Genomic DNA, 16,306 nt, shown 5'->3' on the forward strand with positions numbered 1-16,306 from the left:
AGAGACTGGTGTTTGAAAAACGTTCTACTCCGATGCAACTCAGATTCAGATTGAGTCCTTGTAAAGAAAGACCCATGACTAGTGAAAAGAAAAAGGTTGACGAAACTGTGTATTACTTACTGCACTCCTCCAACGGTTCATCAGAGTTGTCACCACAATCATCATCAACATCACATTTCCAGCTCTGGGGAATGCAGCGTCCATTTCGGCACTTGAACTGTCCAGGGCGGCAAGTCCTGGTGGAGCAGTGGGCAGGGTTCTCGTCAGACTGATCCCCACAGTCGTCCTCGGCGTCACACTGCCATGACTCCGGTATACATCGCTTATTTGCACACTGCCATTGGTGGGTTTCACATTGGTGTGTCGCTAGAGGGAAGACAAGTCCATCAATTGACCCGTACAGGTTTTTACATGAAGACTTAAGACAAAAACAGAGACTACCGGACATGATAATAATATAAATTAAATGAGTCAGTTAGGAGAACACAACCCACCACACAGCACAATGTCTTCATCTGAGCCGTCGTGGCAGTCCTGGTTGCTGTTGCACAGAAAGTGTGGACTAGTGCAGTTTCCATCATTGCACTGAAACTGGCCGAGCCTGCAGTGCCGAGCCGGGCAAGTGGAAGGCTCGTCTGAGCCGTCTCTGCAGTCACTCTGACCATCACATTTCCACCAGATAGGAATACAGCTGTTGAAGAAGAGGTAAAAAAAAATCTGTGAGTTCAAAAGGTTTTCTGTGACTCCTAAATTCATTATATCGACTACATAACTACTTACAACTCTATAAAATGGCTGCAAAAATGTAAGTGGGCATACAAATTAAACGTGTAACTATTAACGCTGATGAATTCCTAATTCTGTATTACTACATAATTTGTATACACAGGTATATTTATATAAAAGACAGTAAAAATACAAAAGGATTTTGATGGATTATATTATGAAAACAAACAGCAGAAGGCGCTGTTTTCCATAGAAAAGAGAGCAAACAGAGCTTTACTGTATATTTCCTTATGAAATTACAGATGATGAATGGAGCAAGGGAACAGCCGATGTAAATATTGCTACCAGCATTTTCTTCTTACTCAGTAAATGAGAAGAGAATACAATGCACAAGGTTTTGCCAAGTAGCACAAGTCTTTTTGTGATAAAAGAGTAATTATAATAAATCTGGTCTCAAGTTTGATCTAACAAAACTCCTGGCATGAGATTAAAACAATCCTAATAATGGTCTAATTTGTTCATGATAGTCCCACTAACGTATCTTGGCCAGTTCAACAATGTTTTACTGATAAAATGTTGGTCATCACATAAAAAGATCACAAGGCATACCACAAGAAGAACATTTGACAAACCGTTCATTGTTAGTACATCTGTACTGGGTGCTGCTGCACATGGGAAGGCATCGGGTCACACCTCCAATTTGGACCGTCAGGAAATGGTCAGGGCACTCACAGGTGTGGTCCCGCCCCGCGTGACGGATCAGGCACAGGTGAGAACAGCCTCCATTGTTCACAGCACAAGGATTGTTTACTGTCAGAGGAAGAGCCACAGTCAGTCAAATAATCTCAATTCACCACAGTTTGGCTAGTTCAGGCCAGGTATTGTTCTGCTTGTGGTCAATACCCTGCACTTAAATCAACTTAAAGAGCACATGTCGAGATAAGAAACAACTAAAAGCTCTTGGACACAGGATTCTGAGATTTTCACTCACCAATGGGCTGTCTGTAAGGATGACACACATGGATGTCAAATGGTCTGTGAGTGGTGTTAACCAGGGTCTGCCTCCCAGAGCCATCATATTTGTTGCCTTTCTCCACTGAGCGTGTGTTCCAGTCAGTCCAGTACACAAAGTCCTCGAACACAGTCAGGGCAAACGGGTGAGGCAAATCTCCATCATACACTGTGTGTCTGTGTTGACCATCCAAGTCTGAGTATCTGGCAAAAGATATTTAAAAAAAGAGTTACAAATCTCACTGCAATTACTGTGGGCAAGAACAGTGTGACCACTTTCTGACAAGTGTACCTACTCTATGTAACTGAGGTGAGCGTCCGACCAATAGAGCTTGTCATTGGTGTAGTCGATCGTGATCCCGTTGGGCCACTCGATCTTGGTGGTGATGATAGCTGCTTTGTTGGATCCATCCATTCCAACACGACCTATAAAGGCTTTGTCTCCCCAGTCTGTCCAGTACACAAATCTAACGGGTAACCAAGATAATTACTTTAGAGGACATCTACTATATCTGAAGAAGAGTGCACCTATACTTCTGAACTAAAGCTTTTCAATCATGCAACTTAGAAAGAGAAAGAGACAGATTTATACAGTATTTTTTCTAGAAACTGACAGATGAATAATATTTTTGATTTCTTTCTGACAAGCATACCTCAAATTTGGTTGTACAGTGGCAACAAAATGACAACATTTCAAACAGATTCTGTAATTAATGTATTCATTTAAATGAATCCTTACTTAAATTCGCTGTTTCAAAGCTTTTGTCTATTCTGTCTATATTTCCCTATAATAGGTAACACATTAAAGGAAAGAGTTACCAATAAAAATAACAATGCTAAAATGTAATCATGACAAAGAAAATATGCATAATTGTTCTGCCTTTAAAACATTTAGTTCTGCAATTTGCTGCACTGGAATTTCTTTTAGACAACCCACCATACACTGGTACCAACATATTGTGATAAGCCCAGCCAATAATATTGCCTGCTGATATGTTGGGCCGGCTCAATCACAACACTTAATTCCTCTGTGCCTCCGACTCACCCATATTTGGGATGCAACACAATGGCTCTGGGGTTTTCAAAGCAGTAGGTGTTGTTGGCATCAACGCAGTGTTCAGCCAGTTTCTTCACAAATCGACCATCCAGTTCAGACACTTTGAGACAATCCAAGAAGCTGTCCACCCAGTAGAGTTTTCTGGCTATCCAGTCAACTGCAAGGCCTTCCCCATGCGTAACTCCATTGACCACCACCTCTCTGTTATCGCCAGTGAAGGACATCCTCTCAATTACTCTGCGGCTCACATCAATCCAATAAAGATGTTTGTCGACACGGTCAAAGTCTAGGGCCACCACACTGGTCAGGCCCTGCAGGATCAGAGAGTAGGCCTGTCCGTCTGTTGACAGGTTCCTAAGGTAATAGCGGTTGCTGAAGATGAGGTAGGGTGAGATGTCACTGTTCTGACGGCAGCTGTGGCCGTCCGGCTCTCGGAGGAATCCCGGGGCACACTTACAGATGTAGGAGCCAACGGTGTTCTCACAGACCTGGCTGCACACGCTCGGTGTCTCTGCACACTCATCGATGTCGTCACACGTTTTGCTGTCAGACATGAGGCGGTAGCCGGGGCGACAGGTGCAGATATAGCTGGTGGGTGTGTCCGTGCAATTCTGATCACAGTGATGGATGGATGGTTCTGTGCATTCATTGACACCTGCGAACAAAATAAGTATAATAATAACAACTTTATTGAAAACGTTGTCAGCAAAGAAAACTATTTTGTCCAGTCTGATCTAACCAACGAGAAAGAAAACAAAGATGATAAGCTGTATCATTTGTGTTATTAATTTATTTGTCTTTTGCTAAAAGGGTAAAAAGGCATTATTAATGGCACAATTTCTTTAACAATTTTGAAGCTGTCTTTCCACTCACCGCATCCCTTCTCATCGCTGTTGTCAGAGCAGTCGTCGTTCCTGTCGCACACCTGCATCAGAGGAATACAGTGTCCGTTGTCACATCTGAACTCTCCAGGGGGGCAGGTGGGTGCTGGTGTGTGGCACACGTGCTCCAGCTCATCGGACTCATCCCCACAATCGTTGTCGCCATCGCAGACAAAGTCATGAGACACGCAGCGGCCGTTCTGGCAGGTGAACTGGTGTTGCTGACACGGCTGGTAGGTGCAGCTCTGCTCGTCACTGCTGTCGCCGCAGTCATTTCGGCGATCACACCTGATTTTAGAAGACAGGCCACAAAAGATGCACTCAAATTGCCAGACAGACTGATGACAGATGTAATTCATTATATTTCAAAAGAGTACATTTTTCTAACCTGTAGGAGCTGCGTATACAGAGGCCATTGCTACAGCTGAACTCATTGATGCCACAGGATCTGCGTGTACAGTTTTGATGTTCATCGAATGCATCTGCACAGTCTGCGTCTCCATCACACACCCAGTCACGTGGGATACATTTACGCTGAGGTGGTTGGTTGTTCACGCAGGTGAACTCTGCACTTGAACATGTGCGATTGCCTGGAATACAAAAAACAATCAGGCAGGGGGATTTACAAGAAGCAAAATAATGTTCAGTTTCACTTTACTCGATTGGTCTCAGCTTTTAGTCGATTGAGAAAGCAAGAGCACATCCATGGTATACGCAACATTTTTAGTGGTGCTTATGTATGATTCTTTGTGGAGAAGCACAATGAAAGTTTCCAGATCTGTCGATTAAATCAACTAATAGATTTGTGTTAGTCAACGAAGAATTTCTTTGTTTGAGGACAGCCCCCGTGATGACCCAATGTCAACCTGCATTTTTGCCAATCCAAACATTCCAAACTGTATTTCAAAACAAGCAGCCATGACTTCAAATTCTTTATCCATCTAATGAGATTGATCCACATTGTTTGAAGTGAGTCTCCTACAGAGGCTCAGTCAGTGCTGAAGTCTTTAGCTTCAGGCATCTTATTGTTGGAGCACACATTGGTGAGACATAAGAGTCTTGATCCACCCTGAGCCAGGAAGCCAGAGAAAGGAGACATGCACAAAGTAACGAGTGAGGCAGGAGAAATCAGGAATGTCAACTCCTTGGATTGAAGACCTTCGACAGGATACTAAGATGGCACTGACTGCCAGTGTCTCCCACACAACACTCCCCCAGTGGTGTGTATCCTAATCCATCAACGTCCTGAATAACGAGAGGATGAGGAAAGTGGGAGAAGAGATGGGGGACAAGAAGATGGGCCACAAGGGGAGGAGATGAACAAGTAGGAAGATGCAGAAATGGATGAGGACAAAGAGAAGGAAGAGGTCGAAGGAGAGAAAGCATAAGAGGTAATGAAAGGATGCATACCACAGTTATGCCTCTGGTCTTCGTCACTCATGTCGCCACAGTCATTGTCCCCATCACAGATCCAGGATGAGGCAATGCACCTGCCATCATCACAGCGAAACTGATCTGTGTTGCAGGTTCTGACTAGTGTGGCTGCAGAGACAAATCATATAACATTAAATTGCAGATAAGCGAGCACAATATTGTGTTTCAATATCTTTTGCCAAATTATTTATATTCATCATAAATTATCATCCCTTTTTTTTCATTTTTGTGATTTCCAGCTATCTCAGGTGCTTCCCCCACTTATTTTAAGCAAGGCACAACACAACATTGGCAAAGCTTTCAAAACAGTCATGGCAACTCTACATTCCCATGCATGGTGAGCTATCTAAACAAAAGCCAAAGTGAGGCTCTGTAACCCCTGGTGGACAAAGGGAGGGGGAGGTGCTGTTTGTCAGAGGACACTGAGGGGCGTCACCACAGAGGAATGCAGCGCACAATAGGAGGCCTGACTGACCACATCATCAACAAAGAAATACACCACTGACTCGCACTCTACGATACATCACTCACAGCACTCTCTCACACCAACACACAGATGCAGATGGGCGGACAGGCGCAAACACACAATAACCGGGCAGCTGATAGTGGGGCGGCGGCAGACACACAAAGCCAATAGGCCCATTTTGGGGGTGAGAGCGTTGTGCGACACTCACTGCAGGAGAGGGGTTCATCAGAGCCGTCAGCGCAGTCAGCCCCTCCGTCACAGTACCAGTGGGCGGGGATGCAGCGACCGCTGGAGCAACGGAACTCGCTCTGGGAACATGTGGATGCCGCTATGTAGAGGATGTGGGCATGAAACCACTTGGAGGATTTGTCAGTGTGGGAATCTTATGCTAATGACTGGGGGTGGGGTAAAGACTGATCTGTTTCTGACTATTTTATATCATCTTTCTAAGAACTTTAGGTAGATTTAAATCCTGTTTTACCCAGACTGTTATTAATTGTTTTAAGTGTTTAAGTGTTTTTAATTTCAATTGTCTCTGTAAAGCTCTTTCAGTTTAGTTAAGGTGATTGTGAGGGAGTGTATTATCAATGCCATTCATTGAACCTACTGTATGAGGCTGTTTACAAAATCATTCCCTATTCGCTACCCAGTGCATTATATTTACTTTTAACTATTTTGTCTATGTGTGACATTAATGCACTGTGCAGGTCCCTTAATAATGTACACAATGAAAGAAAAAAAAAATACCCATAGAAGCATATTTTAAAAGCCTCACAAATGTGAAAATTACAATCTACACCTGTCACCCATGACACAAAATTGTAGCGATTTATAAGTGCCTGAAATATCAATTTATTTCTCAATTTAGAGTAAACTATTGAGTGTTTATTATGTCGGGAATATTGAGTGATAAGACACGCCATGAACGAACATTTCGATATCGTGGAACTGGTAGAACTAATTAGAATACAGACATAATTACTGTTATTAATCATACATGTAAAATGTCTGCAGGGAAAAATGCCTATTCAGACTATAACTAGATGAAATAAACAGTACAATAAATAGCTATATTAAATAACTGAAAAACTGTAATAATCCTAAAACTGTTGCAGAACTCACCACAGTGGGTAGGGCTCTCATCGCTCATATCCCCACAGTCGTTGTCTCCATCACACAGGTATGAACGTGGGATGCAGATGTTGGTAGACTGACATCTTGTTTGCTCTGGCTGGCAGGTTCTCTCCGCTGAAATAATTAGAAGTTAGAATTGACATTAACTATAAGTAATAACCACATTGACTTGAGCATCTACCTCTGTTTCTGTGTCAAATTTAGGATACTCACGGCAGTTTTGTTCATCAGAGGTGCCGTTGTCATAGCAGTTGTTGATGCCATTGCATACGTAGTCCTTTGCAATGCAGCGCCCATTGTTGCAGGTGAACTCTGTGTTGGGGTCACATGGTCTGAATAGACAGCTCACCTCATCACTGTTGTCTCCACAGTCATCATAGTGGTCACAGCGATAGTGGTAAGGCACACATCGCCCATTGCCACACGTAAACACTGTTGGCTCACAGGTGTGGAAGGCTGCAAATCAGAGTCAAGAACATGTTAGAGCTCTGGCCAAGGCGGAGGCCTGAATACAGATGCAGTGGAAGCTCATTTTACCTGACAATGCAATAAAGGATGACAGCAGCTGTGGGACTGCATGCAAAGATATAAGGAGATTGGTTCAATTGTTAGTGTTCATTAGTTTTATTACTGAGGAATTAGGTGCATGTTATTGGAAACTTAATCATGAAGTGCACGCATACACACCAACATAGATGAAGTCAGGTTTAGATCCTAAAAAGGAATTTTGTTAAAGCAGAAACACATACCTTGTTAGTATTAGTGAGGGTAAAAGATGAAAATTGCATTTAATAGATAAGAGATGTTGTGATTCACTCATGCAGGAGGTGCAAGGGCTCTATGAGAATCGCTAAGGCTAATAAACAGTTAATTCTAGATCATTTGAGCTAATTCCAAAAGACATAAAAAGGAAGAATTGAAATAAAGAATAGAGTCAATGCAAGCTCCTTTAGGAACATCCTACCACAGACTCTCTCCAACTCGTCGCTGCCATCTCCACAGTCATTATCATTGTCACATTTCCACTGGGCACGAATACAGCGGCCATTCATACAGGTAAACTGGCCTGGCTGGCAGCGAGTCCCATTATCAGGGACACAGTGCTTGTTTTCAGCCAGGTACCAGCGGCCCTCTGAGGGACACTGACACTCAGCTCCGTTGGGTCCTAACAAGATAAAATTGCATAGAACAGTTTATACAACTAGTTGGGATTTTCAATGACTGCACTAAAACAATATTATGCTGGGAAGCAAAGGGACAGTATGAAACTGCTGGTACCTGGTGTGCAGATGTGACTGCAGCCTCCATTAAACTGCTGGCATGGACTGTCACACTGCTGCTGTTTCCTGCTGGCCAGAACATGGACATCCATTGGCCGAGATGGAAGGTTTTGAATCATGACCCTCTGGCCGGAACCGTCATGCTTGTTGGCCTGATAGATGCTGCGTGTGTTCCAGTCAGTCCAATAGATGAACTGGCCAAACATAGTCATAGCAAAGGGGTAGATGGCTGTGCTGATGATGACTTCCCGATTGGAACCCGTGAGAGAGGACCGCTCAATCTTCTGTCTGATGGCAGAGCAAAAAATTGATAATAACAGTAGTTTGGCATGGTGATCATATTTAATTGTTTTATATATCATAACAATTAAATCTTTCAGATCTTACAAGCTGGCGTCTGCCCAATAGAGCCTCTCTTCTTCATAGTCCAGGGTCAGTCCATTGGGCCAAACGAGACTGCTGTTCACAATCTCTGTTCTGAAGTTTCCACCCAAAGTTGCACGCTCAATCTTTGCATGGGTTCCCCAGTCTGTCCAATACATGTATCTGTGGAACAAGAAAAGATTTAAATGTCAGTTTAAACTAATGAATAAAGAGAGTGTTTGTTGTGTTAGTCTTACCCTCTGCAGGGATCCAACATGATAGCCCTTGGCCTGGACACATGGGCAATAATAGTCCTTTGAGAGCCATCCACAGACATGGAGCTGATGCTCTGGTTGACGTAGTCACTGTAGTAAATTCTCTTGTTTATCCAGTCATAAGCGATGCCATCAGGAGCCCCGAGATCTGTCCAAAAGCAGGGACCAAAAGCAACATCAGCAATACCACTGGTGTCAAATGCTACATCCATAAAAGGTTAAAAGGTAATTAAAGAGGAATAAATAAAAGTGTATGTTGTTGTGTAAGTGCAAAAGCTACCTGAAGCCACAGCTATAGGAGCTGAGGTGGGAGAGGACAGGCTGATGTAGCTGATCTTGCTTGCTCCTGCACCTGAGCTCTGCGTAAAGTAGATCCTCCTGTCTGTGAGGTCAAAATCCAGTGCCACTGATGTACGTGGCACATTGACCACTGGAAAGGGTAATGCATGGTCCTCGGGGTCAAGGCGCAGGCTGCGCACAGTGCTTTCAGTTGTGTAGATGAGATAATCATCCCTTGACACCACACAGCTCTCATTATCTGCTGCAAGATTACCAAAAGCGCAGCTGCACTTCTTGTTCTGGCTACTTGAGCCAGAACCTGGATGGGCAAAGCAGAAGTGGGCACAGCCTCCGTTAGCTTCTTTGCAAGGGTTGTTGTTTAGCTCCTCTGTAGTGGTAGGCTGGGTGCGCTGGTCAAAGATGGCAACGTCCCTCAGCATGTTGACGTTGTCTCTGATGACGGCAGGCTGCTCTGTGCTGCCAGGCTCTTTGCTTGCTTGGAACACCTTCTTGAGGTTTCTGTCCACCCAAATGATACTACTCTCAAACACTGCAATTCCATAAGGAGTTGGGTAGCGACTGCCATACCGGATGATTTCTGTCTCCCCTCCTTGAGGGTTGACTCGGGCAATCATATCCAGAGAGTCATCAACCCAGTAGACATAGCCAGTTTGCCAGTCCAGAGCGAGACCTCGTGGAGTAATGATCCCTGATGACACTAAAATTGTGCGATTGGTGCCGTCCAAGAGTGCTCGCTCAATTTTGGGGTTCTGACCATAATCCGCCCAGAACAAGTATCTGTTTCTGGGGTCCACCACGATGTGGCGTGGCATGTCCACCTGGGTCTTTAGCAGCACTCTGCGGAAAGTGGTGTTGAGGCGGAGCACCTCCACATATGTCTCAGTTAGGAAAGCGTTGGTGAAATACAGGTTGCCTGAGGAAAGATACCAGTAAGCCCAGTGTTTAAATTAGCACCACATATATCTGTAAGTCTTGAGAGCACAAGTGACAGAGATCATCCTCTACCTCTAGTCAAAGTGTTGTGGAATTACATCACATGTAAAAGTTAAATTTTTGCGAGGAAACCAAAAAAACACAATTGGGGGCTGGCACAACAGCATACCTGCAGCCCAGTCGACAGCAATGCCTCGTATTCCGTTGCGTCCTATTCCAGATGTTACTACACCATGTAATCCTGAGCCATCTGGCTTGATCCGTCTGACCCCGTTTTGTGACGCCACGGTGCTGCTAAAGTCACACCAGTAGATGAAACCAGAAGCCATGTGTACATCAACATGTAAAGCATTACGGCCTGCAGGAGGAGAACCCAGTCATTAGACACCATTATTGTACTTCAAATACATTTTTTATTTGCAAACTTAAATTTACTCAAAAACTCAAAAATAAATGTATCCTACAGTTTATGTGAATCACTGACCTCTACCAGCCACAGGCACCATGGCCTCAGAGTGGTCTGTCCATTCCAGACTGAAGCCTTTGATTGCGGACAGAGTGGAGATGACGACATAGGACTGATACGGAGCGCAGGTCCTGTTGTCAGCATTGAGTTTAAAACCCGTGGCACATGCACAGGTAAACAGACCCTGCATCCGAGGCAGGCAGAGTTGCTCACACACTGCCATATTGTTGGTGCAGCCATTGGATGTACCTGCAGAGGCTGCGTTTGTGGAGAGAATATGGTGTGATAAACAAAAACACAGACAGCAGTGAATGAGGATGATGATGTCTCCTTGTGTTACTCACTATCTCGATAATGCACTTTCAGAACTCTCAGTCCAGAAACGTTGTCTCGCAACACAACCCTGTTGGCACCCGTAGACTTGTCCACACGCTCTATGACCTCAAAGTTGCGGTCAGTGAAGAAGAGGTAGTTTTGATAGACAGCCACACCCCAGGGGTGAGACAGGCCTGTCACTATGGTGATGCGGTTACTCCCATCTGGATCCCCACGCTCAATCTGTGGAGATCACATGCCAGACAGTCAGTCAAATGTGGAAGGTATGATTACCAAAATTACATAAGTGCATATCATATTACATTTTTGAGAACCATATAGGTCATTGAGAGCTAACAGAGTGAAGACCCACCATGCCAGTGCTTGTGACAGCCCAATACAGTTTGTTCTCTTGGATGTCCACTGTGAGGAACTCAATGTGATCGAGGTTGTTGGTGAACAAGGTGACAGGGTTTAAGCCATCCATGTCTGCGGATGCCACCTTGGCAGGAATGCCGCTCTCTGTTCCCTGGTCTGTCCAGTACAGTTTGCTGAGAAGACATTCAAGAATATAGGTAAGCATTTGTGTCTCAGACGTTTATAATTTGATCATAGATCTCTATGCTTAATACTTTTTAATAGCTGTACATATATTTTATAGTCAAACCACTGAGATACAAATTGTCGCTCTTGAGTGAAAATCTTTCATCTCCAAATTACTTCACTTTTCAGGATCTCACAATACCAGCCTTGCATATAGTTGAAAAAAAGACACTTTCTAAGCCCATGCAATGGAATATCAAAGCTTTTCAGACATTTCCTCAACCCACAGAGATCCAGATCATACCTGAGTTAAATAATTAAATTCTTGCTATAGTGATTTGGGTCATATTAACCAAAATCAGTGGTGCAATCTTTTCACATTGGATTGAGAAGTGATGGTTTAGAAATGTCTTTATTGTTTCTTAATTGTACTCTATTGGACATTGGCGGGGTTTGAGTGTGCAGTGTGGTATCCAGTAACATTGGTTTGAGTTCTCTCTGGAGGCAGTGCAGATGGCGATGAGGAGGCCGTTAGAGCTCAGTAGCTTTAGGGATGAGTGGCCGTGCCAGAACTGTGTTAAATGGGGCTTACCCACGTGCTGGGTCCACTGCGATGCCAACGGGACTGCCAGCACCAGTTGGAGAGCCGTTATTTGTGATTAGCGTTTTCCTGTACTGTACCTCCCCTCTCAACTTCAAAACCTGGCCGAACATAAACACAAATAGGTGCAATTATTGTACGGCATCGCTGTGTTGTGACACTGCCCTTATTCACAGTTATTTTCTGTTTTCCTATTTCCAGTGCAATTACAACAAATATATGTATCTGAGTTCAAATTAAAGTCAGTGACGGTGAACAAACTACAACAGGACATAGGAATATATGTCTTACCTCAATAGACTGTGTAGTTGGATTGGTGTAGTACAAGTTCTCTGTTATCCAGTCCAAGGCCAGGCCAACAGGGGAGCCAAGGATGGCAGCCGGGGCAAACTCTGTCCTGCTAGTACCATCTGACTTCACCCTGTGGATCTCACCCTGGTGGACAAAGGAAGTCATGTCAAACACTGCTACATGTGGATGTGTTGAGTGAATCCTGTGTTATAATTTCGAGGCATGTTTTAATTGAGTTTTAATCATGTATTTTTACCATTAACCAAAATCTTAAAGTTCTGAACTGAATGTGACAGGACAGTAACTTACCGGATGCTCCACCCAGTAGATGGTCTGTTCGTTGTCATCAAAGTCAACATCATAGCCATTATGAAGCCCAGCTATCGGGACCATAGCATCGTTACTCTTGTCATCTGGGTTCAAGGAAATGCCATAGATGATGCTGTCTCTTACAACCACCAGGAAAGGATCCTCAACTACATGAAAAAAAACAAAATGCAAAAGCATTGAATAAACAGTGAATAATTTTGAAAAACAAAAACCTACATTTAGTCACTGTGACAGAATACTCATACCCAAGATATTTTCCTCAAGGCTGTGAATTTCCTTGAACTTTAAAAGTGACATAATAAATTCTAAATCAAAGCTAGGAAGCCATGTTTCCTGGATATGGATTTAGCCAACGGTAATCCAAAGCTAAAAGTTGCTTTCACTGTATAAAAACCTGGTGCAAAAAAGGGATTCTGAGCTAACAGGGCTTTATCTATAAAGCGGATTGACTGGTGAAAGTTGTCTCTCCAATCTGATTTGCTTTGTCATCAGTGATTATAATCGACAAATGGTTGTGGGGCATTTTCATTCTTGGGTAATTGTTGGCCCTAGGGGGAGAATGTGTTCTGCTTGGCTTGAATGGACTGAAACCTGAGAGTTAAGCTGTTGACCTAAGGGGGACTCCTTGGGCTTTGAATTAAAGATCCCTTGTCTCCTTTAGACCTTGAAAGACATGCTTATATGATTCTTAATATTTATGACTGGAACAGCAGTTTACAAGAGAATTTAAATGGAAGACTGTTGACAAGGACCTGGATCGATCTATTATATGAAGTGTGTTTTCAAAGATTTCTCCTCTTATCTACATTGAGATCCTGAAAAAGAAGCATGCCAAAACCATAGTTTCCATAATAACAATAGGTTTTCTATTTACATCAATAACCACAGCTAAGATGAAGACCATATGAGTACATCTACTTATCAACTGCATCTGACCCAACTTCCTTTTTCATCAAACTGAGTGATGAGTGTTTTCCTCCATTTGGCATTGTGCATACCTCTGGTGCAGGTGATTTGGTCTGCTGCCAGTATCCAGCCTGAGGGGCAGGCACACGAGTAGTACCTCGGTCCCACAGCAGAAAGCAGACAGATATGAGTACAGGGACTCCCCAAGCAGTGATTTTCACCTACGAATTGTCAAACCACACATTCACACACAAACACACACGCATACCCACAAAGAGTCAGCAGAATGATCTTCACAGGTTATCTTGGATTGTTCTTAAATCTAATTACAAAAACAATGGACCTGCTGCATATTGGCATCATTATCAAGGTGCAAGAGCAACCAGACCTATTAGCTGATGTTGACCAACACAATGGTCAAAATCAGCTAATACTGATGGAACAAAGATTTGTTTATATAAAATATCTTTGCCTTACCTGCAGGCTGCCTGGCTGGGTGTACTGCCACCAAACCCATCGGCTGAGGAAGGTTGAAAAGCATCACTGTCTGGTTCTCCCCGTGCCACTTATGGGCTCGCATCACACGGTTGATGTATCTGTCGGTCCAATACACAAAATCCTCAAAAATGGTAATTGCGTGGGGATGTTGCAGTACCTTTTCACAGAGAGTAGCAAAAGAAAAAAAACATGCTATTCAAAAGGAAATTGAATTTGCTCTGTTCAGTTTTAAATTATCAACATGAATCAGATTTCTAAATATAATTCAGAAAATGTGGACTTCTCATTCTCTCACCAGGTCACTGGCCACGACTTGCTTCCTGTTGTTGCCGTTATAATCACAGAAGTCAATGAAATCCAAGTAGGCATCAGCAAAGTAGAGCAAATTGTTTGGGTAGTCTATGGTTAGACCGTTGGGCCAGTAGAGCTTGTTGTTTATGATAACAGTCCTCAATTTCCCATCCATGCTGGCCCTCTCGATGCGGGGGTTCCTCCCCCAGTCGGTCCAGAACATCAGGTGAGCGCTGCAAAACAAACGCTCGTCTTTTAACACCATCTGCTTTGAAAATTAAAAGTGACCATGACATCCAAGACATACAGATTTAAAACAAACTTGTTTCGAACTAACCTGTCTCTTGGGTCCAGCACCAGGCCTCGAGGGTTGGTGACATTTTCACTGACTAAAACAGTGCGGTGGGTGCCCTCCAGTTTAGACACTTCAATCGTCTCCAAGACGTAGTCTGTCCAATAGAGGTTCCTGCCCACCCAGTCCACAGCAAGGCTCTCTGTTACAGTCACTCCACTGTCAAATATCTGTCCACAAGAGACTCATTCTTAGTTAAATATGTTTACTGATCAAACATTTAAACTATGTGTAACCCTGGGAATAAACACAAAACCTTTTAGAGCCGTGAGTCGTTGGTGACAAACAGGATCAAGCAACTCACCACAGTTCTGTCACTGCCATTTTTGTTAGCACTCCAGATTCTGTCCTGGCTTGTGTCGGACCAGTACACACGGTCAGTGGCCGAGTCAAAATCTAGGGCCACAATGTTGCGTCCATCTCGAACCAGTGAGCGGACCACATTGGGCTGAGTGGTTATGTCATCTTGCACAATCTGATTTCGACTGGCCACTAGCAAGAACGCCTGACGAGAATCTGTAAACAGACATCAAATCTCTGTTACCTATTTTTCATGTCCATTGTCATGCCAATGAGAGCACTTATCAGCTATTGCATGTCAACCACAACTATGTGACAGGCCTGTTAAATAGACCCTAGTCAAATGGCAATCCTAAGGGAATGCACTTTTTTCCAAATAATGACCTATTGTACTGCAAAGTCTTTCAGCAGGTTATCTGTGTGGAAGAGGAGCTCATGTCAGGCACACTCCCGATGAACAGCCCATTGTTGGTGATTATGTCCTAATTACACCCGTGTAAGCCAGTGAGTGACATATATGTTATTTGTCTTATCTGAAGAAATCCGATCAGCAAGGAGAGACATGGGAGAAGAAAGACGGTGTGTCAGTCCCGCAGTCGGGTGGCCGAGCGCCCCCGTGATCACAGCCCATTCCTGCCCAACAGTCAGGACAGCGGAGACAACTGGTGCTGTATAGGCGCCATCTTTACAACTATGCCACTGTAGGACTGATAATCGGTCTGCTTCCTATTTCGTGAATTATGAAATTATAGGATGGTATTTATAACTACCAGGGGAGCAATATGTTGCATGCACAGAAAGTTTAATGCCACATCCCTCCTCACCAGAGGCCTTGCAGGTACGCTGGTCTGCTTCGAGAGTGTAACCATCCTGGCAGTGGCAGCGGAAAGAGCCCCTCTCATTAAAGCAGTGCTGGCTGCATAGTCCAGGGGAATTACACTCATCTACATCCTCACAGGTTTTGGAGTCATTGCTCAGTTGATAACCAACAGGGCATGAACACTGGGCCCCAAACGGCCCTTGGATACAACCATGGGTGCAGCCAGCATTGTTGTCAGAACAGCTCTCCTGATCTGAGTTAAAAGTGGAGAAAGCAAAATTTAGAAACAAAAATCGAAGTAAATGATAACTCATACAACACAAATACAAAATATATCACATTATGCAATTCATTATATATGTTCCAATGGTAATTAATGAACAAGAAAGCACTAACCTCTTTAGAAGTGCTACTCTGAGCCATAACTATTTTTAATGCATATTTGTGTAATTGTAATTTTGGCTTTGATTCTGTTTTGAAACAAATCTATGAATATAAAAAAAGCTAATAAAGACAGTGTTTGTTCAAAATGAATCAAAACTACTTGCAGCATTTCTATCAATGATTGAGGGTGTGTTCCTACCTGGCAAAGGCTCGTCTGAAAGTAGTGAAAAAGGCAAGAAAGGAAAATCACAGATCATTTTCAAGTTAAAACAGGGCAAATCACACACATGCATGATTTAAACACAAGAACCCAAAGACAGATAACATTCAACAATTTTTTTTCTGTGAA

The 16,306-nt window shown here is 43.5% G+C and overlaps 1 protein-coding gene across 2 annotated transcripts in view; it reads right to left on the reverse strand.

Moving 5' to 3' along the window:
• The window catches only part of lrp2a (low density lipoprotein receptor-related protein 2a), a gene marked incomplete at both ends in the record, with an annotated part of 42,758 nt that overhangs the window by 9,507 nt on the left and 16,945 nt on the right, over positions 1–16,306 (reverse strand). The window contains 33 exons of one of the 2 annotated variants that reach the window (XM_079230687.1): positions 121–366; positions 495–691; positions 1,359–1,536; positions 1,718–1,941; positions 2,034–2,204; positions 2,783–3,449; positions 3,668–3,963; positions 4,064–4,265; positions 5,086–5,217; positions 5,784–5,903; positions 6,698–6,823; positions 6,923–7,165; positions 7,247–7,282; positions 7,397–7,423; positions 7,674–7,874; positions 7,988–8,277; positions 8,377–8,535; positions 8,610–8,775; positions 8,908–9,840; positions 10,030–10,218; positions 10,345–10,584; positions 10,671–10,884; positions 11,015–11,192; positions 11,777–11,886; positions 12,077–12,220; positions 12,386–12,552; positions 13,405–13,533; positions 13,790–13,967; positions 14,106–14,334; positions 14,439–14,623; positions 14,758–14,969; positions 15,578–15,826; positions 16,157–16,171. In XM_079230687.1, the coding sequence (XP_079086813.1) occupies positions 121–366; positions 495–691; positions 1,359–1,536; positions 1,718–1,941; positions 2,034–2,204; positions 2,783–3,449; positions 3,668–3,963; positions 4,064–4,265; positions 5,086–5,217; positions 5,784–5,903; positions 6,698–6,823; positions 6,923–7,165; positions 7,247–7,282; positions 7,397–7,423; positions 7,674–7,874; positions 7,988–8,277; positions 8,377–8,535; positions 8,610–8,775; positions 8,908–9,840; positions 10,030–10,218; positions 10,345–10,584; positions 10,671–10,884; positions 11,015–11,192; positions 11,777–11,886; positions 12,077–12,220; positions 12,386–12,552; positions 13,405–13,533; positions 13,790–13,967; positions 14,106–14,334; positions 14,439–14,623; positions 14,758–14,969; positions 15,578–15,826; positions 16,157–16,171 (7,053 nt within the window). The remainder of the gene's footprint in view (positions 1–120; positions 367–494; positions 692–1,358; positions 1,537–1,717; positions 1,942–2,033; positions 2,205–2,782; positions 3,450–3,667; positions 3,964–4,063; positions 4,266–5,085; positions 5,218–5,783; positions 5,904–6,697; positions 6,824–6,922; positions 7,166–7,246; positions 7,283–7,396; positions 7,424–7,673; positions 7,875–7,987; positions 8,278–8,376; positions 8,536–8,609; positions 8,776–8,907; positions 9,841–10,029; positions 10,219–10,344; positions 10,585–10,670; positions 10,885–11,014; positions 11,193–11,776; positions 11,887–12,076; positions 12,221–12,385; positions 12,553–13,404; positions 13,534–13,789; positions 13,968–14,105; positions 14,335–14,438; positions 14,624–14,757; positions 14,970–15,577; positions 15,827–16,156; positions 16,172–16,306) is intronic. The other variant, XM_079230688.1, reaches the window with a different exon arrangement.

This window comes from Taurulus bubalis (assembly GCF_910589615.1).
Source record: "Taurulus bubalis genome assembly, chromosome: 15".
Classification (NCBI taxonomy): domain Eukaryota; kingdom Metazoa; phylum Chordata; class Actinopteri; order Perciformes; family Cottidae; genus Taurulus; species Taurulus bubalis.